General features: G+C 32.6%; 4 protein-coding genes and 1 pseudogene across 6 annotated transcripts; 2 read left to right on the top strand and 3 right to left on the bottom strand.

The window, feature by feature from the left end:
- Positions 1-6,654: 6,654 nt before the first annotated feature.
- Positions 6,655-7,340, top strand: LOC124910472 (proliferating cell nuclear antigen-like). Its single transcript, XM_047451115.1, has one exon. It carries the CDS (start codon positions 6,755-6,757, stop codon positions 7,190-7,192), a length of 438 nt encoding a protein of 145 aa, XP_047307071.1. The 5' UTR covers positions 6,655-6,754; the 3' UTR covers positions 7,193-7,340.
- Positions 7,341-8,700: 1,360 nt separating this feature from the next.
- LOC124945836 (sm-like protein LSM1B) lies at positions 8,701-11,117 on the bottom strand. Its single transcript, XM_047486339.1, has 6 exons — positions 10,887-11,117; positions 10,430-10,499; positions 9,768-9,836; positions 9,545-9,660; positions 9,402-9,464; positions 8,701-9,101 (listed from the first exon to the last, which is right to left on the bottom strand). The coding sequence occupies exons 2-6, from the start codon at positions 10,488-10,490 to the stop codon at positions 9,024-9,026; spliced, it is 387 nt and encodes a 128-aa protein (XP_047342295.1). The 5' UTR covers positions 10,491-10,499; positions 10,887-11,117; the 3' UTR covers positions 8,701-9,023.
- Positions 11,118-13,165: 2,048 nt separating this feature from the next.
- On the bottom strand, positions 13,166-17,398 carry LOC124910579 (protein NEGATIVE GRAVITROPIC RESPONSE OF ROOTS). Of its 2 annotated transcripts, none has more exons than XM_047451250.1 (5): positions 17,344-17,398; positions 14,476-14,557; positions 13,856-14,391; positions 13,607-13,781; positions 13,166-13,527 (listed from the first exon to the last, which is right to left on the bottom strand). In XM_047451250.1, exons 2-5 carry the CDS (start codon positions 14,543-14,545, stop codon positions 13,508-13,510), a joined length of 801 nt encoding a protein of 266 aa, XP_047307206.1. In that variant the 5' UTR covers positions 14,546-14,557; positions 17,344-17,398; the 3' UTR covers positions 13,166-13,507. The 2 variants fall into 2 exon arrangements, with proteins under 2 accessions (XP_047307206.1, XP_047307205.1); XM_047451249.1 differs by lacking the exon at positions 17,344-17,398 and adding an exon at positions 14,751-14,998.
- Positions 14,510-21,382, bottom strand: LOC124910580 (probable nucleoside diphosphate kinase 5). Of its 2 annotated transcripts, XR_007096429.1 has the most exons (6): positions 21,218-21,382; positions 19,875-20,099; positions 19,013-19,120; positions 18,415-18,524; positions 17,344-17,432; positions 14,510-14,557 (listed from the first exon to the last, which is right to left on the bottom strand). XR_007096429.1 is itself a non-coding variant. In XM_047451251.1 (5 exons), the coding sequence occupies exons 1-5, from the start codon at positions 21,283-21,285 to the stop codon at positions 18,008-18,010; spliced, it is 540 nt and encodes a 179-aa protein (XP_047307207.1). In that variant the 5' UTR covers positions 21,286-21,381; the 3' UTR covers positions 17,742-18,007. The 2 variants fall into 2 exon arrangements, 1 of the variants encoding a protein (XP_047307207.1); XM_047451251.1 differs by lacking the exons at positions 14,510-14,557; positions 17,344-17,432 and adding an exon at positions 17,742-18,036 and having other exon boundaries at positions 21,218-21,381.
- Positions 21,383-21,915: 533 nt separating this feature from the next.
- On the top strand, positions 21,916-24,326 carry LOC124946215 (annotated as a pseudogene).
- Positions 24,327-26,180: the final 1,854 nt, after the last annotated feature.

The following is a 26,180-nucleotide window of genomic DNA, read 5'->3' as shown; positions in this document are numbered from 1 at the left end:
AAAGAAAATTGATTTTCTATTCTGTCGTTTCCTCGTTTTCCTTCTCCTTTCCCTCCCTCTCTCTCTTTTCAACTTCCCCTACCCGAAGACGACCGATCAAGCCGAAGACGGCGACGACGACGAAAAGCCCCCGAAACATCGACGACGTCCTCTCCCCCGAACCCCGACGAGCCCCCGACGACAAATAAGAGCCTCCGACGAGAATTAGAACTCCAGAACGACGAAGGTGAGTTTATCTTCCATGTTTTCCCGTTTCTATCCGAGTTTTCCCGTTTTATATCGTTTATATTCCATGCATGCTGAAATGGAAGAATGGTTTAGGGTTTATTGTTTAGGTTTAGGCATGGGTTTAAGTTTATTGGCTGAATGAATAGTTTTGGGTTTAAAATGCTTCTATCGAAGGCTGTTGCAGGCTGTCGATGGCGACGATGCATTTTCGCAGCCAACTGTGCATCTGTCGCAGACGACAGTGCATCTGTCGCAGGCGACGATGCATCTGTCACAGGCAGAATATACTATTTGTCTGCGACAGATGCACCGTCGCCTGCGACAGATGTCTTATTTCCTTTAAAGAAGTGGTATTTACTTTCATTATTCTGACTTAATGTTTTTTTGCAGATGGCACCAACCAAATGCAAAACCAAAACGGTAATTGAGAACTTTCTTGGGCGTGTTTCATGGAAATCTACTTGCACCTGCTTGTTAAAGACCAAGGACAAGTTTAATCACTTTGGTCTTATGGAAAGGGCTATGAAGAGTCAATTTCAATATCTATTGAAAGCCCCGACTTTAATTTTCTCAGGAACAATAATCCACCAGATGTTGATCAGGAAAAGCAGCTCCAATTCGAAGGGAATAACTTTCTTAGTCAATGGTCAGTAGTTGTACTGGGGCATGAAGGAATATGCCTTGGTGACATGCCTAAATTTTGGAAGATTTCCTGTGATCGAAAACTGGCACGTTGAAGAATGTCCACCCCTAGTCCATAAATATTTTGGTGGCAAAACAATTGTTAGAGTGATAGAGGTTCAAACAATTCTCCAATTAGCCAAGACAATCGGGTGACTCAAGCCTAGAATGATGTCAAGTTTGATGAGCTGAGAAAGGATATGAAGGAGCTGACAAGGGATGTGAAGGAGTTTAAAACTGAAATGAAGGTCATGAAAGAGGATCAACGTGTTATGTTCAATCACATAATCAAATTATTTGGTGAAATAAAACAACAAAAGAAAGATGTTGATGTTGATGATGATTTAGTGGAGAATGATTTGGAGATGAACAAAGATGCTCATGAAGTTCCTCGCACTGCCATTAAGGCCTTTTTCCTTGACCTCAAAGCCTTATTATATGTCAAAGTTAACCCATAACTTGTATGCATGTCTTCCATTATTTTTTTAGGCATGTGGTCATGGTGATGGTCCATGTATTTACGTTTGATACACTCCGCAATTACCCATGATGGTGCTTGCCTCACATTGTCTGTCTCGTCAAAATTGAGCATGTGTGTTCTTTTACAAATTTTCTGATCTCAAACATCTCCGATAATTTTCCTTTCTTAGCACGCAATTTCCACTTGCAGTTCTCAGCCATACATTTTACAAACCAAAGATTTTTTGTTGACTTCACCACTTTAAGGATAAAATGATTAGACATCGCATGTTTATGCAACCTCAATTGTATTTCTTTTTTGTTATCAAAAAATGTACCCACTTCCAATGAATTTTCAATTAATGGAGCAGGTGTTTCGATCTCGAGTGGTTCATATGAGAAGTAGTGCTTGGTTCCCTCAGTATGGCTGAATGTTTTCCTAACATGGGAAGTGCTTGGTTGACTTGGGAAGACATTTTCCTGCTCAAAAACATCTTGCTCCTCACATACATCTCTCTGCTCAAAAACATCTTGCTACTCAAATATATCTCGCTGCTCAAACACATCTTGCTGCTCAGATACATCTTGTTGCCTTGGGAATACATCTTGCTGCTCAAATACATCGCACTGCTCACATACATCTCGCTGCCTTGGGAAGATATCTTGCAGCTCAAATATGTCATTTTCTGGTCTTTCACTTTGTTGAGTTGAAGGTATTGACTTCTCTACTAAAGAGACACATAGCGGGGCGCGATGATTGGGCAGTGAAGACGAGAGTTATTGTAAATAGAACGCCACATCGCTATCTCCAATGATTGTTGTAGGAGGAGAATTCATCATTAACATATTATACTTCACCTTGAACACTAAGTCATATCTTAATTTGTCCACACCAATAGAATTATAGACAATTGAAGCTAATTCTTCATATGTAGCATTTCGGGATACATTCACACCACGACATGAACTTGAGACAAAAGAACTAACACCACCATCATCAGTTTTCCAGTCTCCATCAAAGAGGAGAAAACACCAACATTCATGTGATCTGCAATTGATAAAAATTCACAGATGTCAGTGCCAGTGCCCAGTCAGTGTTAATTGCAAGGAGAAAAATGCACCTGTCGCAGGCGGGAGATGCATCTGTCGCAGGCGACAGTGCATCTGTCGTAGACGGTAGATGCATCTATCACAGGCGACGATGCATCTGTCACAGGCGAAAAATGCATCGTCGCCTGCGATAGATGCATTTCCCGTCTGCGACAGATGCATCGTCGCTTGTGACAGATGCACTGTCGCCTTCGTCACCTTCGTCAGATGTATATTCCACCATAAAACCAATCAGCCAAGCTCTAAAACCATTCTTCCATGACCTAACCTACAACCTAGACTCTAAATGACGAAACCCTAAACATTCATCCATTTCCGCGATAAAACGACGAAGGTAGCGTCTAACCTAGATGTTGAAGACGTTTCGGTTTTGTTGATGAAGGACGTTGATGATGAAGAACGTTGATGAGATGAATGGGGAAAGTTGATGAAGGAAGGACGTTGGTTGGTGGAGAGGAGGGAAATGGGGGACAAGAAACTGAAAGGCACTGACATTTCAATTTTTTTTTAAATTAAAGGGCAAAAGTGACCTTTTGCCTTGGCAAAAGGTTATAAATGAAAAAATTAGTAAAGGCATGCTATATATGGTAATAACCCTCTTACGAGGGTTATTTCATCAAATTTCCCTTTGAAAAAGATTGAACAAATAAGGCTAATTTGAAAAGTTGAATATCAAATGAGGCTACTTTGGAAAAGCTCTCTCATTTCTCTCTCGAATTCTCTATCCTTATCACTCGTCTTTAACTATATAACTATAGTATATATTTCTATATTTCAACCTCAATATTTGTTTTTTTTCAGTGCAATTCACTATATTTGATTCACAATTTAATAAACATATAAAACTTAATTTAAGATATTTGATTAAAAAATATTAAATTAAAACAAAACAATGACTAAAAACTATAATTTATATTAAAGTGTGAATGTCACCAAAGACCAAAAGCACATGGGAATTATATGAAAATAATTAAAATGTGAAATACTTGTTGATGAATTTAAATGATTAAAATGTTACCAAAGGCATTATTCAAGGCATTATTCATTGTCCTTATATTTAACTAATATAATATATATATATATATATATATAAATAAATAAATAAATAAATAAATAAATAAATAAATAAATAACATACACTTAACTTATTTAAATGTGATTTTGTTTTTCAAAATTAAGAACAAATCAGAATAAAAAAACCCATCAAATTTTTTATTTAACATCATCTAAAAATTTATCAAAAAATCATAAATTTCTCACATAAAAACCTTATTTTCAAAAATATAATTTAAAAAAACTCATTAATATATATATATATATATATATATATATATATATATATATATATATATATATATATATATATATATATATATCTTAATTTTCAAAATATCCGAATTGCCGGATCGAGAGCTATGGTTAATTTAGATATACATATGAGAGTAAATGGATACTTGTATCGGATTGTGGGTTGACTCACACATAAACTTAAAACGGTTAAAAATAAAATTAAAAATGCTATAGGTATGTTTCGAACTTGTAACATAACAAAATAAGTACAACGCTTTAACCAAACTGAAAACGGTTAAAAATTAAATTAAAAATGTTATAGGTATGTTTCAAACTTACAACCTAACAAAAACAAGTATAACCATTTAACCAACTAGGCTAATAAGATTTTATATATTTAATTCAACAACAAATTTGATGAACGCGTGACATTTTAACCATATAAGTTCAAAATTTTAACTAATATATATATATATATATATATATATATATATATATATATATATATATATATATATATATATATATAATGATGCTTAATTTTCAAAGTGTCGGGATGGTTGGGTTGAGAACTGTGGTTAATTTGGATATATATGTGAGAGTAAATGGATATTTGGGTCGAATTGTGGGTTGACCCGCCCATAAACTTAAAATTGTTAAAAATAAAATAAAAAATATTATATGTATGTTTCGAATTGCAACCTAAAAAAATAAGTACAATTCTTTAACCAAATACTCTAATAAGATTTTTTTTTATTTTTAATTCAACCTCAAATTTGATGAACACGTGACATTTTAACAATATAACTTTTTAATATATATAATGATGCTTAATTTTCAAAGTGTTCAGATTATTGGGTTGAGTGTTGTGGTTAATTTAAATATATATTATATATGAGAACAAATGGATACTTGAATCGAATTATGAGTTGACCAACCCATAAACTTAAAACGGTTAAAAATAAAAATAAAAATGTTATATGTATGTTTCGAACTACAACATAACAAAAATAAGTACAACCCTTTAATCAATTAGGCTAATAAAATTTTATATTTTTAATTCAACATTAAATTTGATGAATTTGAGATATTTTAATAATATAAATTTAGTTTTTTTAACTATTATATATATATATACCACTTAACAGAGCCAAACTAGTCCCGCTACACGTGAAATTTTTGACACATTGACAAGGCAGCGCAGTCATTTTTGTGTATCATTTTCTGGCTAAATCGCACAAATCGGAATAATCTCAAACCAATGCTAAGTTGAATCCTCTCGGTCGGGGATGATCACTGCGTCTAGTATTTGTCATCCTCGGTCGAGACCGAGGGGCCAGATCACTTGAAGTTAATCTTGTGACCCAGCTTGAGGCGACAAATTATAAGGCCCAGCGATCATCCGCAACTTTTTTTGAAGACGTTCCCTAGCGCTCTCTCTTTCTATATATATATATATATAATAACTTTTAATTTAAAATGATGGAGGAGTATAATACGCCCCCTCCACAATCATTCACATAGGCATGGAAAAATGTTGAGTTTTAATAGACCCGAATTATACCCAAATCGGACCGGACCCGTTTCTCCCCGAAAACTGGGTCCATATTTGACCTGAATCTGGCATGTTCTGACCCGACGTTACGACCCACCCGAACCGTTTTAAAAAATAAGTCCAGATTAAAAAAAAATTAATTTCTTTTATCTAATTCATAATTTAATATCTATTTTTGTTTATCAGTAAAAAAAACAATTTTCAATAAATTGACTTTTTATTTGATTGTAAGGTAAAAAAAATATGAATTAGATGATATTTTACTTTTACTCAATATATTTTTAAATTTTAGTTTAACTCTAGATGGAAAATTATATCTAGGTATTAGGGATAATAATAGGACGGTTCGGGGTGGGAATTGGGGAATGCATTTACCATCCCCGTCCAGTTTTTATTTCGAAGATTTTTTAAATACTATTCTCGCCCCGTTCGGTTTTTTTCGGGTTCGAAGAATCCCTGCGGGTATTGAAATAAACAAAAATTTTCTATACGAAGCGACTTGTACTCAAACCCGATTTAAGAACCGAATATTTATAAAAATTCATTTCCTTAAAAAGATATATTTTATAATTAGTTCCTTAAAAATATATATTTTATAAATTAGAACCAAATTTATAAACCATTTGTTTTATAAATTTTAGAATTTTTGACTTATTAAATATTATTTTTGACTCTTTAATAAATAATTATTTTTAGTAAATAAAAAATAATTATTATAATATTTGATATTATTAAAAAAGTATAAATTATTATCATAAAATATTTAAATAGGAAGAATTATATGTATAATATTAAAATTATATTATTTTTAGAAGATAATAAAAAAATATTACTAACAAACTTAAATTTTGAATTATAAAAATATTGAAAAAATACAAAATTAAATATGATTTTATTTAATTATAAAAATTTAAACTTTTAATATATCTTTATTATTATATTTAAAGAATAAAAAATTGTAAATCTAATAAAATTAAACGTAGCTTACCTTGAAATGTTTTTTTTGTAGTAGGTAGGAACCGAAACAGTTCTTTTGATTATTGGGTCCCGGTTCTTTTATCGCGTACTCGGAACTAAACGGTTCCAACTCGAAATAGATCTGAACAAAAATTCAAAATAAATATCCGAACAATCGGTTCAGTTTCTTCGGATACCGAACCGTCTGACACAGCTGCCCTACTTACATTCACGTTATTTTAGTAATTTCTCTTTTCTCTTTTATTTATTTTAATTATTTTTTCACTCTCTTAATATATATTTTAATATATATTAGTTTTTTTTTTATGTTATTATAAACCAAATATTTCTTTCTCTTCCTTGGCAACCCTAATTACTCATGTCCCTGCCGATTCAAGAAGATGTTGGAACTGAGGCTCGTACAAGGAAGTCTTCTGAAGACGGTCATAGAAGCAATCAAGGACCTTGTAAACGATGTTGATTTCGAATGTTCAGCTACTGGATGAAATATCTTATTATGAGATGAAGCTGATGGATATTGTCGACATCGAGCATTTTATCGTACCTGAAGGGGATTACCATACTTTTGTTCGTATGCCTTCATCAAAGTTTACCCGAATCTGCAAATTTCTAAGCAGCATTGGCGATACAGTTGTGATTTCTATGACAAAGGAAGGAGTGAAGTTCTCTACTAGAGGTTACAAGGATAATTTGAATATTGTTTGTAAGCAGAATACTACAGTTGATAAGCCTGAAGATGCCACCATAGTTGAGATGAAAGAGCCAATTTCATTGACATTTGAACTGAGGTATTTGAACTCTTTCACTAAAGCAGCGACATTATTGAACACGAACACGGTTATCATAAGACTGTCATTAGAACTGCCTATGGTTGTGGAATACAATATGTAACGAATATAATTGCTCAATCCCTCGATGTACCTGTAACAGAAGAGTTGAAAGATGTACCTGTAAGAAGAGTTGAAAGGAGTAAACCTAGAAGAAGCGGCTAAGACTCAAAGAGAGAAACGGCTGTCTAACAAATGAAACCTAAATCTAATGTTAATATATTATATAAATATAAAATAGTCCCTGAAGTTATGATAAAATTAAATAAAGTTATTATTCTTTTAATTAAAAACAAAAGTTATCAGATTACAAAGCTATTTATATAACTTTGATCCATCAGTGTATTATTGACTAATTTTTTCTATGAAGTTACATTTTCATCTCACCTTGTGTCTTCTTGGTTTCTTCCTTCTTCTTGCAACTCTTCTTACTGTCTTCTCATCCCCTTCTTTCAATTCTCCAAATATTTCCTAGTATCGTCACACAATATTGCAGAGATTGGGTATATTAGATTCTACTTGACATCCTTGGATGAAGTACCAACAAACTAGGCTATTAATATATTTGTGCTGTATGTTATTTAGGAATGGAAGACAAACTATCTATTTATCTTTGTTCTGTCTACTTCTGTTTAATCTTTATTTAATCTTGTCTTTTTCTATCTGCATTTGTTTAATTGAGCTTTACTTTTGTCATGACAATCATGGCTTAAATCGAGTTCGAGCCAACTTTTGACCACCACCAGACTACTTACAAATAACTTGACTCGATGCTTAATTTCAAAGTGTTTGGATTGCCGAGTCGAGAACTGTAGTTGGATATATACGTGAGATTAAATTGAAACTAGAGTCGGATAATGGGTTGACCCGCCCAAAATATGATTGAACATGGTTTATCGAAAGATAATAGACCGATAACAATTAAAAGTGGTTAAAAATATAAATACCGATTAACATACCGATCATACTAAATATTGATAAATTTAATACAATATACCAAAATCTTGATATGTTACAAATAACATAACGATGATCCCAAATATTAATATTAACCGTATATCATAATTTCAGTACCATGTTGATATTATACCATTTTATTTATTTAAATAAATTTAATTTTATAATTAAATTATCATTATAAATTTGTTAAGGTTTAAAAAAATAAATAATATCGAATGGTTGTATTATTTTGCATAAAAGTTCATAAATTTTATTACCTATAAAAAGATATCTCAAAAGTATCAGTATTTTACCGTAATTACTGCTAAATAAACAATTAAACTCAATATTGTATAATGTGAAATTACAAAGAACAAAACTAAGCAAAAATATCATGCAAATTTCAAATCAACTCATATGTTACAAGATGGATAGTTTTCATAATAACGAGTCATTCAAAAACAAAATATAGAGAAACATCTATTTTATTTTTGATAATTTAAATGAGATAAAATTTTAATAATACAACTTAATTAAATATGTATTCACAAAATTGTTGACATTTTCTAATCAATTTTTTTTTTATATGTAAATGAAGTAGGTTAGAAAAGGGTTAGAAAGTAGAAGAAGCCATGAAAAAATCATATAGGTGAATAAAACCTTATTAAAGTTGAAACAAGAAAACTAATAACACCATTCATTAACCCAGATTTAATGCCAACAAATTTCTCCACAGTTGGGAAAGTGTATTATATATATCAATCCATCCATCTAAGAATGGAATCATAATGGAAGGAAGATGAACATGTATATAATATTCCAAACCTTTGGCAAAATCATGCAGCAGCTTCCACCAAACCGACGTTAATATTTGCAGGTTTTGTGGTTTGGACAAAGACCCGACCGAAATGGATGGATTCATAAATACACAATCACAAGAATCATCAATTAATCAATCAATCCATGTCAAGAAATTCCATTCTCCTTCTCATTGTACCTTTCAGATCCGAAGCTTCCCTTTCTACCTTTTGCGCCTAAAGTAAAAAAGAAAAAAAAGGTATCAACACATTGTTAATGTTTCTAGACTAGATACATAAACGTTTGAAAACTAAATTCAGTCAAATACAAAGAAATTTAAAATTCAGATACAAGGATTGGGTTATTCGATTAATCTTCAAATGACCCACTTAAAATCATCGATCAAAATACCCTCAACTTTATTATATATCAGTACCCTTTAGGTCATTTTACCCATATAACCAATTTTCCACCGGGTCAATGTAGTTTACAATTGTTGAGTAGAAGATTTGATTAAATTGATGGAAAAAACTTACCCTTGTTATTTCTGCAACTGAAACAGAGGTCATGTGAGGAGGAAGCTCTTCCTTTTCCAAATCCTAATAATAATAAAATTAAACTATTTATCCTTTTGAAAACAAGCAAGCAAGTAATAAGAGATGTTTTTCATAAAACATACCATTTCACCAATTAGAACCACATTCTCCCCTCGAATAATATATAGACCTAGAGGAATGTCACAATAAATATCACCAACTATAACTCGTTCACAAGCACCTTCCAGCACCGCATTTGCTGCAAGCATTCATAATTTCATATACAACAAATATTACATCCTTCTTTCTTTTCTTCTACTGTCATAAATGATAAATCTAACATAATAAGGATGAAGAAAACAATACCAAATTGGTCAAAGGAACGAAGTATGCCCATAAGCTTTCTTCCATCTCGCAACAATACAATCAACTTCTCTGCACCCACAAATAAGTGAGATGAGAATATACTCTCTGTGCAAGGGTATACAACAATTGCTTCTTCTAACTTTTTCGAGAAAGAAGGTCCAAAAGCTATAAGATACTATACTTGTTCAAAACAACCATTGAATTCAAGAAGTCCCACAGAAAGATAAACATAAGGTGGCAGTTTTTTTGTTTTCTGGTAAAAACTAATAAATATAGAACCACCAACACAATTAGGGCCCATTTGGAAACACTCTTTTTTGTTGGATCTAGATCTGAATCCAGTCAATGAATTTTTTAATATGTTCTGACTAAGTTTTGTTTCCAAATGTGATCTCATTCACTAATATGAATTAGCTAACAGAAAAAAAGACATTTCCAAATGAGGATACTATACATAGATTAAGGAGGTTTAGAAAGAGCCAATAATCAGAAGACAAGTGACCTACAAACATGATTAGATTAGGATCTTCTGTATTAACAATTTCTTTTGGCATCTAACCTCTTTATAGAATTTCTTAAACCCTAGAGTTTGAAAAAAAAATGAACAAGAATGCATAAAGAAAATCATAAAAATCACATAAGTTGAGAAGAGAACTGCTTACTATCAAGATAGCTTGCAAGAGATGTTGACAAATAGATATCTTCTGGTCCTGCCCAAGACATTTTAGCAATCTGACAAAAGAATACAAAGATCATCAAATAAAACTAACAATAAGAATTTTATACAATCACACTTGTTCTTCCAAAGGCACAAACTTTCTCTTTTCCCAGTTATATAATTAATTATTAAAACAAGATCTTGACATTCTAAGCATTAGTTACAAATTAAACAAACAAAGAAAAACAGATCTGTGAATGAAATTGAAGAAACAGATCTACTACATATTCATTAATTGCATTATATAAACATGTTAATGATAATACAGATCATATAAAGAAACAGACATGCAGTAATAGAAATTCTGAAATTTCAAATAAAACCCTAAATCTGATATGAAACAAATTTCTTTAATTCAAATCAATATTACAAGTAAGTAAGATTGTGTTGGAGATACATACGTCCTAGAGCAACAATGGCGTTGGAGATAGATTCGTAATTTCGTACTGGAACGACGATGGATTTGAAGGTAGATTCGTGCTCGATCGAGAGAAGATGGATCTTAAAACTCCTACGGGATCTTGAGCAAAAGATGAGACTGAGAACTGAAGAGCGAAGGAGAGAGATGGCGCTGTATTTTCTTCTGTAATCTGTAGAGAGAGAAAGAGAAGGGGATTTGAGGCTGCGAAGGAAGAAGATGAAATTAGGGTGGAGAGTTGAATTAAAATATATAATGGCAAATATGTAAATAACGTAACAACTACGGGTAACGGGTCCGGGTTTCGGAAACACCCCACCCATTTTCTTTACTTATTAAAATGTCTTTTTATTTAAATAAAAAAATAATAATTCAATCTACTTTATTTTTTTTATTTGTTATCATTTTTTTTTTTAAATTCGCAGTGATTTTTTTAAAAATTATTTATCTTTTATATAAAAAGTTTGATTGATGTCTATATTTGAAAAGTTAATAAAAAAAACATTATAGTGCTATAGAACAAAATTGTGACAAAATTTTACTAGATGATTTTTTTTTTTCTGGACAATTTTTTCTTTCTTTAAATGATATGATTGAGCCAGACTTATAATAAGCTATCAAAAATTCAATTAATTGAATATTTTTGCAACTCAATCGATTATTATTTTAGTATGTACAACTAGTTTGGTGTTCGTTGAATATTATGTGACTCTATTTATTTTCATGATCATTGTATATAAAATTAGAGAATATATAAAGTATAAACGTCCCGAACTCAAGTATCATTACAGATGATATCAAAGCGGGGCAGTGATAAGAACAAAGTGTAACAGAGAGAGTACATTTTAATATTGCAGAAATAAAGTGTTATGTAGGGTCTCCAGAGTATTAACCGGGGAGGATGAGACTATGAATGAGATCGCATGATTAAAATTAGGGATGAGGGGATGCAAAAAAATCGGAAAACTGATAACCGAACCGATAACTTACCGGTTTAATTTTACCGTTTTATGGGTTAACCGATTCTAATGTTTTCAGTTAATCATTTTTTTTATCGAAAACGACTATTTTTCTAACGGTTTAATACGTAATAATTTAATTATATATTTATAATTTATATTAGTTATTTGGTAAATATTATATATTTTTAATAATATATATTAATTATTTTTAAATTATAATTTGTATAAAATTATTCAATAAATAAATAAATTTATAATTATTTATTATAAATGAAGACTTTTAAAATATATTATAGTGTTAAAACGGTTATATATTATAATATATATTTAAATATATTTATAAAATATTATTATAATATATTATATTATAAAATAAAAAAAAATAAAACAAAGAATAAATAACATAACAGAATACGAAAACAAGGATTTTGAAAAAAAAAAATCATTTAATAAATTTTATATTTAATTTACAAAATTAAATTATCGGTTCCAGATTAACCGATCGAAACCAGTAAAATCAAAATCGGTAAAATCGATATCAATACTGGTCGGTTAACCAATTTGTAAAATAAGAGGTAAAACCAAACTTAACCGAAACCGATCGAGAACTGTATTTAGCTTCTGATCAACCACAACTTCCCACTTGGAACTTGCCTACTACCAAGATCTAGATCTGCTTCGGATTGAAACATCTTAGAAGATGAACACCGAAAGAGCTTACTAGATCGGATCCTGTAATTAGGGAGATTATGATATCCCACATTGGGAGATTAAATATAGACTCCTTATAAGAGTGATATAAATAAATTATAGATATATTTTCGGTATGTACTCATTTGAGCTAAGCTTATACTGTCGTGGCCAATTAGTTTAGATAAGGGCGTTACAATATATTTATGCATAATTTAGAAATCTTTTCTTACTCAAGATCATTTAGTTGGTCATATGACAGACACCTTTATTTGGTTACAATAAACTAACTTATTACATGTATATTTCTTAGAATTTCAATGCCCACAAGAACAGCAAAAGAACACATTTTTTTGTTTAAATTTCACTTGATTCACATTAGGGCGAGTATTTAGTAGAGAAAACCAAACCAAACCAATACAAATTAAATTATGACAACTCAATATAACATAGAACTAACCTTACAATCCTGCAAAGGCCAACTTTCAATTTGTTGATCAAATCCACTCCAAATCCATTATCAAATACAGAACAAAATGAACCTCTAGGATTGCAGCCAACATAGCTAATAAGAGAGATCAAAAAGTTTCAGAAAATACTCTGAGGAATTGTATTTATTTTTAAGTAACAAAATTTGCATATTTATGTTTGCCTCTTTTGGATTCACTCCTAACCAAAGCATGTGTGGATGTTTCATAAGTCATATATGCTATCATACCAATAATACATACAGAAAAGATACAAAATTGGTAACTTGGACTCTTTTTTTTTTTTTTTCTTTCAAAAATTTAAACACATTTTTGGCCTTGACCCATCATCATGATCATCATCATCCCAGAGTATCCAATCCAACCCAATCCAATCTATCTTCTGTTTCTGTTTTGCTGATGGAGCGGAGAAAGAGAGAGATATTGTGTACTGTTCTCTCTTTATATATTGAAGAACTTATGATTCAGATCTCAAGAACAATATCTGTAAAACAGGAAATCAGGTCATTTTGATTCAAAATCTTCAATCCATATCAAACTAGCTAGTTAATTATATAACTTACATTCAGAGTCTGTCTTAACCCATTGATGCCCGTTTTTCTTCTCATCGGTTTCATCTGATTCGGATTCCTTCCTAGTTCTTGATGATTTTCCCTCCTCCAAGTATTTATTCTTCTTCATTAATGATGTTGAGTTATGAGAATGACTGAATTTCTTTGAAAGCATTGTCCTCAGAAGCTGCAGTATATAGCAGTAGTCTAATTCTTAGTATAACAACAATAAGAAGAAGACGAGATCGAATAATGAAATACCTTTTCCATTCGAGAATCTCTCATGGATGTGGGGGGAGATGGGTTGAAGCCGTTTCCACATACGAAGAACATCTTGTTGAAAAGGAAAGAAATTGACTTCTTCCCAATTCCTAGTTTCTCTTTTTTTCTTTCTTTACAAATGGTTTTGCATCTGTCAATAATCACTCTAATGGTCCGATCAATAATCACTTCTTCTTCTTCCTCTTGTTGAATGCTGCTGCTGCTGCAAGAAGACATGTTAGAGATCCTACGGTCCATCTCCAAGCTTGAAGGGCAGTTAAGAAATCTATCCAAAGGAAGCTCAGTCGAAGCAGCAACTGATACTTCTTTCTTTCTTAACAGCTTTCTCAACTCTTTTTGCAACTGCCCCACTTCCTCCGGCGTGAAGTCCGACATGTCGTCATTTTCTTCCTCAGACATCATCAGACTCTGTTTCCGGTTTTGGATATTGGGTTTTTCTGTAATTTCATGATTTCCCAGAGTTCCTATTGAAAGAAGCTGCCCTTGTTCATGACAGTAGTACTGTTCTTGCTTTTCTGCACCATATGGAAGAAGAAGAAAAATTGAAAAAAAATTCCAACTTTAATCAAATCAAATTGAGAGAAAAAGAAGAAACTTACCCACGGCAGTTGGAAGTTGTTGATTCGACTTTCTTTGGTCTTGTCCACCACCATTGAGCTTCTTCTGCATCCAACTGAAGAACTGAAACCAAAACATATCATTAAGGCCTTATTTGATCACGTGGGTTATATTATATGAAATAATCCATTATCCAATCAACAATCTACTATCATTTAAATCATCAACCAAAATATCCTCTACATAACAATCAAAATCTATCTCTAGATCATGCATGCATGGTATGCAACTATATATAATCAGACTAATTAATTACCTTCATTTTTCAGACGGAATGCAAATGTAGATGAATGATGAGATAACGAAACAGTAGCAGTAGTGATGATGGTGATGAATAAGCAGCAGATAATTCAAGTCCCAGAATGCAGACTTTTGAAACCAGTTAGCTCAAATCAATTGCTCTTTCTCTCTCACCTCATTCTATTTAATGAGCTCCCTTAAGCTGTAGCTCAGTTTTTACACAGCTAGTTGCAAGCACTCAATACCATAAAAAGGTAATATAGATCCTTTTGCAAGCAAATCTAAAGAGTACGAATGCATTGGGCATTGGGTTTCTGGAGAGAGCTAGACAAAGGGACAAATGTCAAACAAACAGTGCATGGTGAGATCTATCTGATCATGGAATAATACTAGTGTACATGCTAGTCCATTATAGTTTAAAAGAGCCCATGTTGGATACAAGTGAGATTTTCTCATCCGACGGTTGTAATCAGGCCACATATATAGGAAATACCTTGGCTGGAAACACTAATTCAATCACATGAATTACGCCTAGAAAAGGCTCCAGGATAACTACTTTGTCTGTTAAAGAATGCCTTGTTCGTGTTTGGGTTCGGATCAAAATAAAAATTTAAGATTTCATTCTAACCCAAAAAATAAGGAAAAGCTTGCTTGAAAAACTAAACTAACTGATTTTATTTCTTATAAACAATATTGTATAACCCGTTTAATCTTTTATAAACACTTCTGTTCAAAAAACTGAACGAACAACAAGTGAATAACCAAAACTCATAAGGGTGTTTTATTCTTTTTCAACTACCAGTGTGGCTGTGGCAGAGTCATTAACTAATCCCCAGGAAATGCTAGCACAATAACCCTTACCCACCGCTAAATGACCCCTACTTCAATCAAAATGCTTGAGAATCGAAAATGAAACCTCAAATAAGTAACCCATAATGGTAGCTCAAGTGGCAAGAGTCTATGCATAAAAGACCCAATGTCACGGGTTCAATTATAGTGCTAGTTTCCTAATTTAAAAAAAAAATGAGACATGAGAGTAATTAAGCTCATTATTCCATGTTTTGCAATTTGAGCTATAACATATATTTATGTAACGTGGCTAAAAAAAATAAGAAAAAACTTAGCCACGAATATAAGAATTTTCATTTTTTATTGAAAGCTGTAGAATTCCCCTAGGAGTCCTAAGTCATTAAATAAAATAGAAAATTAGGACAGCCATTGACCAACTGCAAAAGGCATTTCTTTATGTTAAATTACTACCCAAATAAATTATTTACCTAGCAAAGGTAAATAAATATAATAATTTCAATTCATGAAAAAATAGCATTCGTGATGGATAAACATTATTTGTATTATGAGAACCTAACTTCAACAACCACTTTATTAATACAAGTTTTAACATTTAAAAATAATAATAACATTCTATCCCAATTCAATTAGCTCTAAAATATAGCCAAATCAACTTTATATATGATCCTATATAAAACTTAAAATTATTGCACTATAATTTGAACACGTAGAAAGGTGAAGAGATACTAGTATATTGCATCATCCATTGAGTCATATATGAAATTAACAAGTTTGCTTATAGTCCTCGAGATTCATGTACCAAAAGGCACAAGTGATGGAAAACTCTGGAGTTTCTCTCACCCTAGATATAAACAAAGAAAAAGAAGCCATGTGAGAGTGAGATGTCTAGGGTTTAGTAAAAGAACCTATATATTCCGTGATGGGAGTTGAGATTTGCTAATTAGGGAATGTTTTTTTACATCTTAAAGAAAGATACTGCGTTATGTGGACCTCTATCCTCCATATATAGTAGCAATCAGAGTTTGACTAGCTCATCTTTCATTGGATCTTACAATACTTTAATGGGGAAACTTGTTAGTATTAGAAAATCACGTTATAAAATTGAGTAAACCTATAAATAAGCCCTTAAAGTATTTATTAAATTTGACAATATGCCCTTAAACTATTGTTTTTTATATAAGTCCTCCAACTTTGAAAACATTTTGATAAAAACCCTTCTTAAACATTTTATTTTATTCTTTTTATAATTAGTTATTGTCTGTGGCTAAAAATAAAAGGGTTCAGTCACACAAAAAAAACTTCTTAAATCATGTGTGTTAAAGGGCAGATTTCAAAATTGACGAGTATATTGATGAGTTTACTCATTAGTAGCTGCTTGACCTTGTGGCAAGAAATACAGTTCTATGGGCAATGCAGTTTGCAGAAGAACAAGGATGGCAAAGATGTACTTTTGAAACAGATTGTCAAGATGTTGTTCATGTCTGTTCAAGTAAGTTATCAAATTGAAATACTAGAATGGTATCTAATTAGTAATTAATGATGATACTCATTGGTTCTTTATGGGGAGGCTTATATGGCTCCTCATTGTGTTTTGCTATGTTAGTTCTTCAAAGGTGCTTTGCTATTTTACTAATGTTTTGTCAATATCAATAAAGAAACAAACAGATGAAGATTTACTCAAAAAGGAAGCAAAGGCCATCTCCAGAAGTGAAAATGTATGATTTATGTAAGAATAAATACTAAAAACATTATGCACAGGAGAAAACATGTTAACAAAGGTTAAGACTTAAGAATCATACCTTATAAGTTCAAGATATGGAATTATGGATATGCTACCAAAGTTGAACATAGTGGCTTCATGTAGGAGCTGCACCTCACACCAGAGATACTGATGACAAAATTTCAAAGCCATTAGAAGATCTGATGTTTATCTATGAGTTGAAGAAACATTGAGTATGATTACTTACCATGAGATAAAATATTGACATCACACATATGATTTGCTTCAAGCAAATACATCCTCAATATTTCATTCAACAAAATTATTCTAATTAATTCCAAAAATACAATTCATCAAAATAATATCATTTTAGCTGAATAAACAAGGAAGGTCAATAGGAGAAGATCCAAAGTTAAACCGCAACTTCGGTATATATAGCTGGCAAAACTAAAATAAAGGCAAAAAATTTGAAGCAAATGAAACAAGCATAATAATCCCCATTTGCATAATAGTATAATATACAATGAAAACTTTGCATGGATAAGTTAAAAGGAACATGCTTGAAAATAACTGACAAAATCTGAATATCTTCAGGATAATATAATTTTTTTTAATATTTAAGACATACAGGAATACAGGAATAACATTATTTCTTCATCAGAGACAACGGTGAAACCATCCATTTTGGGGGTTGGTTTCTGCGGGTGGAAAAGGAACATATTGCTTCTCAGGATGCCTATTCTTTATAACTCATCATGTAACACAGGAACTTCTGCAGCAAAAAAGCATGGAAACTCATATACTACTTGACGGAATTTAGTTCACATCTCATATATATTACCTATGCTACTAACAGAAAATACATCATCCCAAATTCATGCAGATCTGATTATATCTCATATTGGCAGTCAAAAGAGTGATACTCTGACTTTAATATTGGCATAATCAACAAAAGAGTAATACTTCTGACTTTATTGGATAAGGCTCCAGATTTTACATAGATAAAGGACACTATTCGACAGCATGAGAATAAGAGAATTTTCATGTAAAAGAATCAACATTAAGCACAATCACAAAGAAAGAGATTTGCAAAATATTATCATGCAGGATAATAACAGCAAGACATTTATAAGAGTTACGATTATCTAACCTGGGGATATCTTTTTGAATAAAATGGATATTTCCTTGGTAGCAGATAGCAGTGAATCTGAACCGTGGACACAGTTTCTTTGTAAATCCATCCCACACATGGCTCGGATGCTGGAAGAAGAGAAATAGCTAACTTATAATAAATTCATGAAAAAGAATGAGTTAAAAAGAAACCTGATATAAACAACGAGCCTATTCGAAAAATGATATTTTGTCACAATCTCTACTACAATTGCGATCGCATTGTTAAATTGTCCAAAATAAAATTAAAAGTGATAGTCTTTTGTTTGGTATAAGATTTTTCCTAGATCATGATTAAACTGTTTTCTAGAACATAATCCAAATTATAGTCTGTTTTGTTGTTTCATTTTTTGTTGTTTCATTTGGTACACAAAATAGTGTAATTTTTTGGTTCATTTGGTATATCGTTTTTTTCTAGATATGATTTTATTATTTTAGATCAGATAAATATTGTTTTCTACATTATTGTGAACAGATCAAACATATCAGATGTGGAATGATATAAAACGAAGCCCCTATTATCAGTCATTAAAGTGATAAAGAATTATACATAATGAGGAATAACTGAATGATCGAACCTCTGAGGATGAGTAACCTTAGCCTTAGCTGCATCAGTTGGTCCAATTAATGCACGCCAATCAGCAACAGCATTCAGTTTCTCCAAAATCATAATCACCACTGGTCCACTAAGAATAAGTGTTCAAAAAGAAGCAACTAAGAAAGGTGAGAAATATGATTTACTTGATGAAGAGTGGACAATGCAAAATTTGATCCTCCATTGCATAGACTAGCGCAGCAGAGATGGTAAAAGAGTATTTAAAAATGTGAACAAGAGGGTCGAGATATAAGCAGGCCATTGTTTTACATGAACTGATCCTGAATCTACAAAGTGTGTTTTCACTCTAATTTGATTCATTATGAAATTTGACACTCCAAAAGCAACCATTAACCATACATTTTAAGTTTTCCCAAAAAACCAGTATTACATTTTAAGTTTTCCATTTTATTTAAAATCACAATAAAAAATCAAAGACCCATAATCTTGCAGAAGAGATCAAAGGTCCTGAATTCCACTCACCACCGGATTCAAGCAGAGACATGATCTGACACTTGACACCCTTACCCTATTCCTTCTATTGGAGATCATCACAAGAAATTATATCATAACAGATCCTTGAAATAGAGTTATAGAGGTGGCGGTAATGAAGATGATTGTTAAGAAAAACCTTTGTCTTTAATTTATTAAGAGAAATATAATATGTAAATTTGTCACCATTTCAACAGCTTTTGAGAAGCAATGATTAGTTATTAACATGATTCAATGTAATCAAGGGTTGTACTCAGGCAGTTCACAATGACCATTATTGAGATGTTTATGAATGAGAACCAAAGTGATGGTTGATAACAACATGGTTGTAGGAATATGTAAACAAAATATACCTTGTCATGTAGTCCACGAGATGTGGGAAGAAACTTTTTGAGGCGTGTTCAGAGTAAAAACTTTTCACAATATCTTCATGAAGTTGAGTTTCCATTTCATCGGCTATAACGAATCCAGATTGCAAAATAACTCTTTTTATGTCATCTGTATAATTACCTAACAATCCATCTGGTTTTATTATCGCCAGTGTTCTCTCCTTCTCTGCAATATCATTCCCTAAACATCTGTCATTCAAAAAATAATCATGAAGCAGACCCAGGATGATATCAACACAACAAATATGACAAAACACAATCTACTTTCAGAATAATATATTTCAATCAAAAACATTATTCTTAATAAATAGAACTATACCCACTAGGATAACTCAAGTGAAAAGAGTCTTGCCTAAGAGACCAAATGTCTCGGGGTGCCATGATTGTGGTTGGGGGGTGTGCTAGCTTCCTCCTCTGGTAAATAGAGGAATACAATTTGCTTGATGAGATATATTGGTTCAAGTTTACCATTATACTATCCTTGAAAGACTAATCATGGGCCTTTCTCTACAATTCAATATTAACTAAGCATCTCTTTAAAATATCATCCTTTCTACAAAATTCAGAGGTTTTCTGAATTTTGTGCAACAATAGCACAATACAAATATAAGTAGAGCTAACCATGTAAAATTATTATATATCATACTAGCATCTATTCAGTACATGGAAAAAGAAGTTATGATCTTTTGTTTATGTTGACAAATTTGACTTCTCTAATATAAATCAGACTAAGGAATATATGTTATCATTCTGGATATTTAATCCACTCAAAACTCCACTAAGCTAATCAAAAATATCAACTAAACTAAGCATCGCAGACAGGACTCTCGATGCAGATTACTCAGCTGGACAATTAAATTCCACTACTAGCCTGTTAACCATTGAGCTGAAGTTTACACCAAGAATAATTTAGTAATAACTAAACCACATTCATAAGAGACTTCTCAAGACTTAATCATAGTTCATCCAAGCCTTTTAATTACACCTTATAATAAGATTGAAGAAAACTCTTCAGCGTTATTGCTTTCTACATAAAACTACAATCCAAAACAACAGTAAGCTGAAAATAGATCATCTCTCAACAGATTCCACCAAACTTTCTACCAGATGAATGTAATATCAAGAATTCAACACCATTAACGACTACAATCTGAACGGATTGAACTTCAAGATTCGATCTACAGAAATTGTGAAAAGTAATAACCAAACTAGACGGAATAATTACAAGCTGGTCATGTATACAACATAGTATCACAGATCAACACAAGATGGACGAGAAACCCTAGATTTATATAATTTTTTCTCACCTATACAGAAGAGAACATGAAAAGGCCATGAAGAGTATGAGTAGCTTCGTGGAGAAGCGGATAACCATTTGAACTTCAAATAGTAACGATGAATCAGCTAAATTGACAAGTCTGATTCAATCGGAAGCAGGGAGAAAATGGAGCGCGGAAGAAGATGATCGATAGCACAAAAGTGAACGACGACAAAATTAGTCAATAAGTCAAAATGTACGGACATAAAATATTAATAGGCGGGAAATACTTAATATAAGTTTTAAATAAGAAACACATTCTAATTTAATAGGGAAATTTGACTATATAAACCCAATAATGACCGGTTTTGGGGAGAAATGAATTAAGTCTTATAATGTTTGCATAAATAATTTTTTTTTTTTTTTAATATGTACAAAGTTTAAAATACGTTTCGCGTCACGAAACATGTATTCTTGTGACGCGAAAATGTAGCATGTGAAATGTCATAATAATCTCAATATTTAATATATTTTCTTCTATTTTTTCTGTCCCTCTTCTTCCCCGTTCTCTATTATCGGTCTTCTTCCCGTTCTCTCTAAACCTAAACCTTAAACTGTAAGCGGCGAACAAAACGAAAAACAAAGCGACTTGTATGCGAAGACAGCCATCGTAAAATTTTCCCTTTTGATCGATCTTTTCGCATTCGCATTCTTTGCATTCACATCCTTCCTATTGAAAAAATATCAATGAGGATGTCAATGTTACATTTTATTATGTTATATTACTTCACGAATAATCTCGTGACGCGAACTATACTTTTTTTTTCCTTTTCTCTCTTGATTTTCCCCTTACAAGCTTACAAGAATACAATGCCACGGTCGAGTTCTACTAGGCGCTGTTCTTAATAGTCTAAAATTCAGACAATTAACCACATTATAGTAGATCCAAAGAAGAGGATACTAAAGGTAGATTCAGTTGAGAAACATGCTAAGTATTCGGTAGGCGTGGATATTCTTGCATTTAATACATATGTTGAGCAGCCTCAGGGTAAGAGCATTGTAAATATCGGCCTCATTTGAAAATACAGAAACTTTTGAAAACTATATTTAGGACAGAAATTGGCTTTTTTCAACTTGACGCAGATGGGGTTCATTTGCTAATGGCGACGACGACGGAACTGAAGAATTGGACACAATGGTTGGTTAAAGACTTGGGAAAATTGGGTTGACTCAAATATCAACCCAAACAAGACTACGTGTGTTCTTCACCACCACGTCACCTACGCCCACACGAGGTTGTCCATCAATCTAAGTCTAGTTGTAATTCTTCCTTAAGATTATAGTATTACTTAAAACCCAACAAACAATTGATATGCTCGTTGATGACCTCTTAATATAGAAGCTAGGATTGGAACAGGAAAAACGTGACTAAATGTTTTAACGAAACTAGGCCAATTACGAAGAAGAAGGGAAGGGGCATTGGGAAACAGGTTCTAATAAGGACATGATGAGTGTAGTGACAGGCATAGTGGAGAAGATGAAAGTACCCATCAATATGATCAACATAACACACCTATCAGAGTACATAATCGACGACGCTCATTCAGCTGGGAGGTAAGTTGTTGACGGAGGAGCAGAAAGCCAATCTAATTCACCATGCAGACTGCATTCACTGGTGCTTACCTGGTGTTCCTGATAGTTGGAATCAAATACTTTTTAGCACACTTGTAAAAAGAAGAAAGGAGAAAACAAACAAACAAAGAACTTAAGCTTGAGCTCTAAATGTATATATGCATTATTATTACTGCAACTGCAAGATGTTAAATTTCATTACATCAAGTTTTTGCTAAACTATATTCCAAGAAATGATCTGATATTATGAGAACTATACGTATATAATATGTAATCTAGGATTGACAATACCTTAGTAACTGCCGATAAGACGAGAGATTAGAGGAGTAGAGAATGAGAATAATTGCAGCAATTGATAGGAAGAAGAGATTGAATTAGAAGAAGAGATTAGAATAGATGCAGAATGAGAATAGGAAGAGTTAATCAGGTTACCTGAAGAGTCAATTCATCCGCCGTGGTTTCTATTCCAGTTGAGCAAGTATTTAAGACAGAATCATTCACCCCTTTACAGAACTCTCTAACTGCCTTGGCCTTGTCAGCTGTTACTGCCCTTCTGTTATAACTAATGCAGTTACTCAACTACTACAAGACCTTTCATATGCTGTGTAACAGCTTATTTCAGACTAAAAAACCTGCCGTGTGAATACAGCTTATTAACAACGAAATTACCGAACCTGCCGACTTCGTTAATAATCTGTCGACTTATTAAGGATTAGAAAACCTAACCCTAAAATCCTCTCGTAACATCGTAACATGATCATCTAATGCCTCTTTAGGAACGAAAAATATAATGACGTGGGCTTGAAGCCAACTCCATGAACCTCTAATCAATCTGAAACCCTAGCAGACAAAACATCTGTAATAATGTGGAAAACATAATATCTGCATTCATCTGTAATAATGTGGAAAATTTGCAATAAACTTGATTAAATAAAATATATGTTGCTCTCTCAATATAGAAGAAAAAAAAGGAGAAAGGGAGTAACTCTCGTAATTGTTTTTAAAAAATTAAAAATTTTATAGAATTTTTTCTCTAATTGTGATTCTTTTCCTATGCCAACAATTGGTATAGCTTATTGTCCTGGACAAGATGCTTGTTGATGATACTGGGGATGTAACAATTATAAATGATGGAGCTATAATTAGGGGCGGAGCCAGAATTTGAAACCTACTTGGGCTAATTTTTTATTAAAAAAATCTATCCGGGCTAGTTTTATAATAATGTCTTTTAGCGACGGAAAAGAACCAATAACGACGATAATTTACCGTCGTTATTGATAAAATACATACAGGCTGTTTAAGGCTACCCGGGCTACAGGCTGTTTAAGGCTACCCGAGCTACAGCCCGGGCCGGCTTGTACTTGGCTCCGCCCCTGACTACAATGCTGAAGATACTAGAAGTTGAGCATCCAGCTGCGAAGGTGATTGTTGAGCTGGCTGAGCTTCAAGATTGTGAAGTTGGGAATGGGACGATTTCGGTGGTGATTATAGCTACTGAAGAGAGCCAACAATTTGGTAAGAAATGAGATTCATCCAGCATCAATAATTAGTGGTTATAGACTTGCCATGAGAGAAGCATGTAAATATGTTGATGAGAAGCTAAGAACGATGGGACATCAAGAGATGCTTAGTTCTTGGACAACGGCATTAGCAATCACATGACTGGCGATAAAACGACCTTCTGTGAACTAGACGAGACAGTCACCGGAAAAGTGAAGTTCGAAAAAGGTTCTATCATGTTCCAAATACAAAAAAAAACTCCATCGAGAAGTCACTGGTCGCTATTTTTGCATTCGAACGTGATAGAACCTTTTCCACAAATTTGTACTGTGGAACCATCTCCGAACTTCACCTTTCTGGTGACTGTCTCATCTAGTTCAAAGAACTTCACTTTATCGTCAGTCATGTGATTGCTAGCGCCGTTGTCCAAGAACCAAGCATCTTGATGTCGTCGTTCTTAGTTTCTCGAATTTCTGGAGTCAGCTCCATTTCATTCAACATTACAACATTAATTGGCAGAATCTCATAGGAACATTAAGGAAATTCAGAAGGTTCTAGAACACAGAACAAAAGTGGTTGACCTAACTACACAATGATAGTTCAAGAACCATAACTCTACCGATCATTTGTCTTGCTTGAGAAATGAGCGTTAACAAGACTATCGAATCAAGTTTTAAACACAACTCTTTGGAGCAAATAATAAATCAACTAAGAACTATCCATGGCTTAAAATGAAATAGAATAAGTGATTTTTCATAGAAACTGTAGAGATCTGATCAGACAAAAGAATACATCAAACAATTGATCATTCACGTCACAATTAAAGTTAACAAACTTCAACAGTGAAATTTGACGAAATGACCCTAAAGATGTCTTTATTTGCATCCGTGATCACCTGATAATTTTTATAGCTCTGGTGATCACTTTATTTTTTTTGGACGAAAATATATCCTTATCGCGTAACGCGAAGGGAATTTTTTTTTTATATAAACACTCAAATTATTTCATTTCGTTATTTTATTTCTCTCTCTTTTCCCTCTCTTCTCACTTCTCACGACGGCGGTGGCGGAACCTTAAACGAACACATTATACAGATCGACGACGAAAACCCGTTCTAGTATCAGGTGATTATATCGATTTATGTTCTTATTTTCATTATGTTCATCTTCAAACCCTAAATCATGAGATTTTCTTATGTTCATCTTGGTTGTTCATCGTGGTTGTTCATCTTATCGATGATGAAGTTGATGATACTCTGATTCGGTTACGTTTCAGGGAAGATTCATTTGATTCTCGCGACTAGACTTCTCGTGAAGCGCCTTCCTGTTTCGTGAAGGGCCTTCATGTTTCGCAAAGTGCCTTCCTTTTCCTGATAATTCTATTTTCTTCACATGTACATGTATAATGCATTTCATATCTAAATATTAAGTTTTTCAGGATTAAAATTGCATTTTGGATGATTTTAGTCAGAGCTGAAATTAAATAATTAAGTGATTTTAAATAACAATTATGAGATGAACATAATTCAAACAAGCACTCTACCAAGTAATTTTAACTCCAAAGGTAACATGGGGGGTTGTGTTAAAAGTCACTATCTTTAACATCACGAATCTTTTTTTACTTTTTCGAAAGGCAGGAAGAAACGGAAGCACTTGTAGCAAGTGAAGTTGTGTTTATGATACAAGTTGGGCAACGAAGCGGTCTACAATTTACTATAGCACCCGGACCTACAATAGTAACCGGAGCAATGCCACCATTTGGACCTACAGTAACAACTCCTCATCAAGAACCAGTTTAATAAACGAAACTGGTTCCATTCCAAATATATCCCAATTTCTTACCTCCATTTACTGCCAAATTTAATATACCTGCGACACTTT

The sequence above is a fragment of the Impatiens glandulifera genome, chromosome 7 (assembly GCF_907164915.1).
Source record: "Impatiens glandulifera chromosome 7, dImpGla2.1, whole genome shotgun sequence".
Lineage (NCBI taxonomy): Eukaryota > Viridiplantae > Streptophyta > Magnoliopsida > Ericales > Balsaminaceae > Impatiens > Impatiens glandulifera.
This window is presented reverse-complemented; position numbering and strand designations above follow the sequence as displayed.

Coding starts and splice junctions, on each gene's coding strand:
- LOC124910580 (XM_047451251.1), bottom strand. CDS start 21,285: ATGGTTATCCGCTTCTCCACGAAGCTACTCATACTCTTCATGGCCTTT. Junction 20,100..21,217: donor TCATGTTCTCTTCTGTATAG/GTGAGAAAAAAT, acceptor TTTGAATGACAG/ATGTTTAGGGAATGATATTG. Junction 18,525..19,012: donor AAGGTTACTCATCCTCAGAG/GTTCGATCATTC, acceptor CTCTTCTTCCAG/CATCCGAGCCATGTGTGGGA.
- LOC124945836 (XM_047486339.1), bottom strand. CDS start 10,490: ATGTCTTGGGCAGGACCAGAAGATATCTATTTGTCAACATCTCTTGCA. Junction 9,661..9,767: donor TCGTTCCTTTGACCAATTTG/GTATTGTTTTCT, acceptor GAATGCTTGCAG/CAAATGCGGTGCTGGAAGGT. Junction 9,102..9,401: donor CAGTTGCAGAAATAACAAGG/GTAAGTTTTTTC, acceptor TTTTTACTTTAG/GCGCAAAAGGTAGAAAGGGA.
- LOC124910472 (XM_047451115.1), top strand. CDS start 6,755: ATGTTGATTTCGAATGTTCAGCTACTGGATGAAATATCTTATTATGAG.
- LOC124910579 (XM_047451249.1), bottom strand. Junction 14,392..14,475: donor ACAACTTCCAACTGCCGTGG/GTAAGTTTCTTC, acceptor CATATGGTGCAG/AAAAGCAAGAACAGTACTAC. Junction 13,528..13,606: donor GGTTAAGACAGACTCTGAAT/GTAAGTTATATA, acceptor CCTGTTTTACAG/ATATTGTTCTTGAGATCTGA.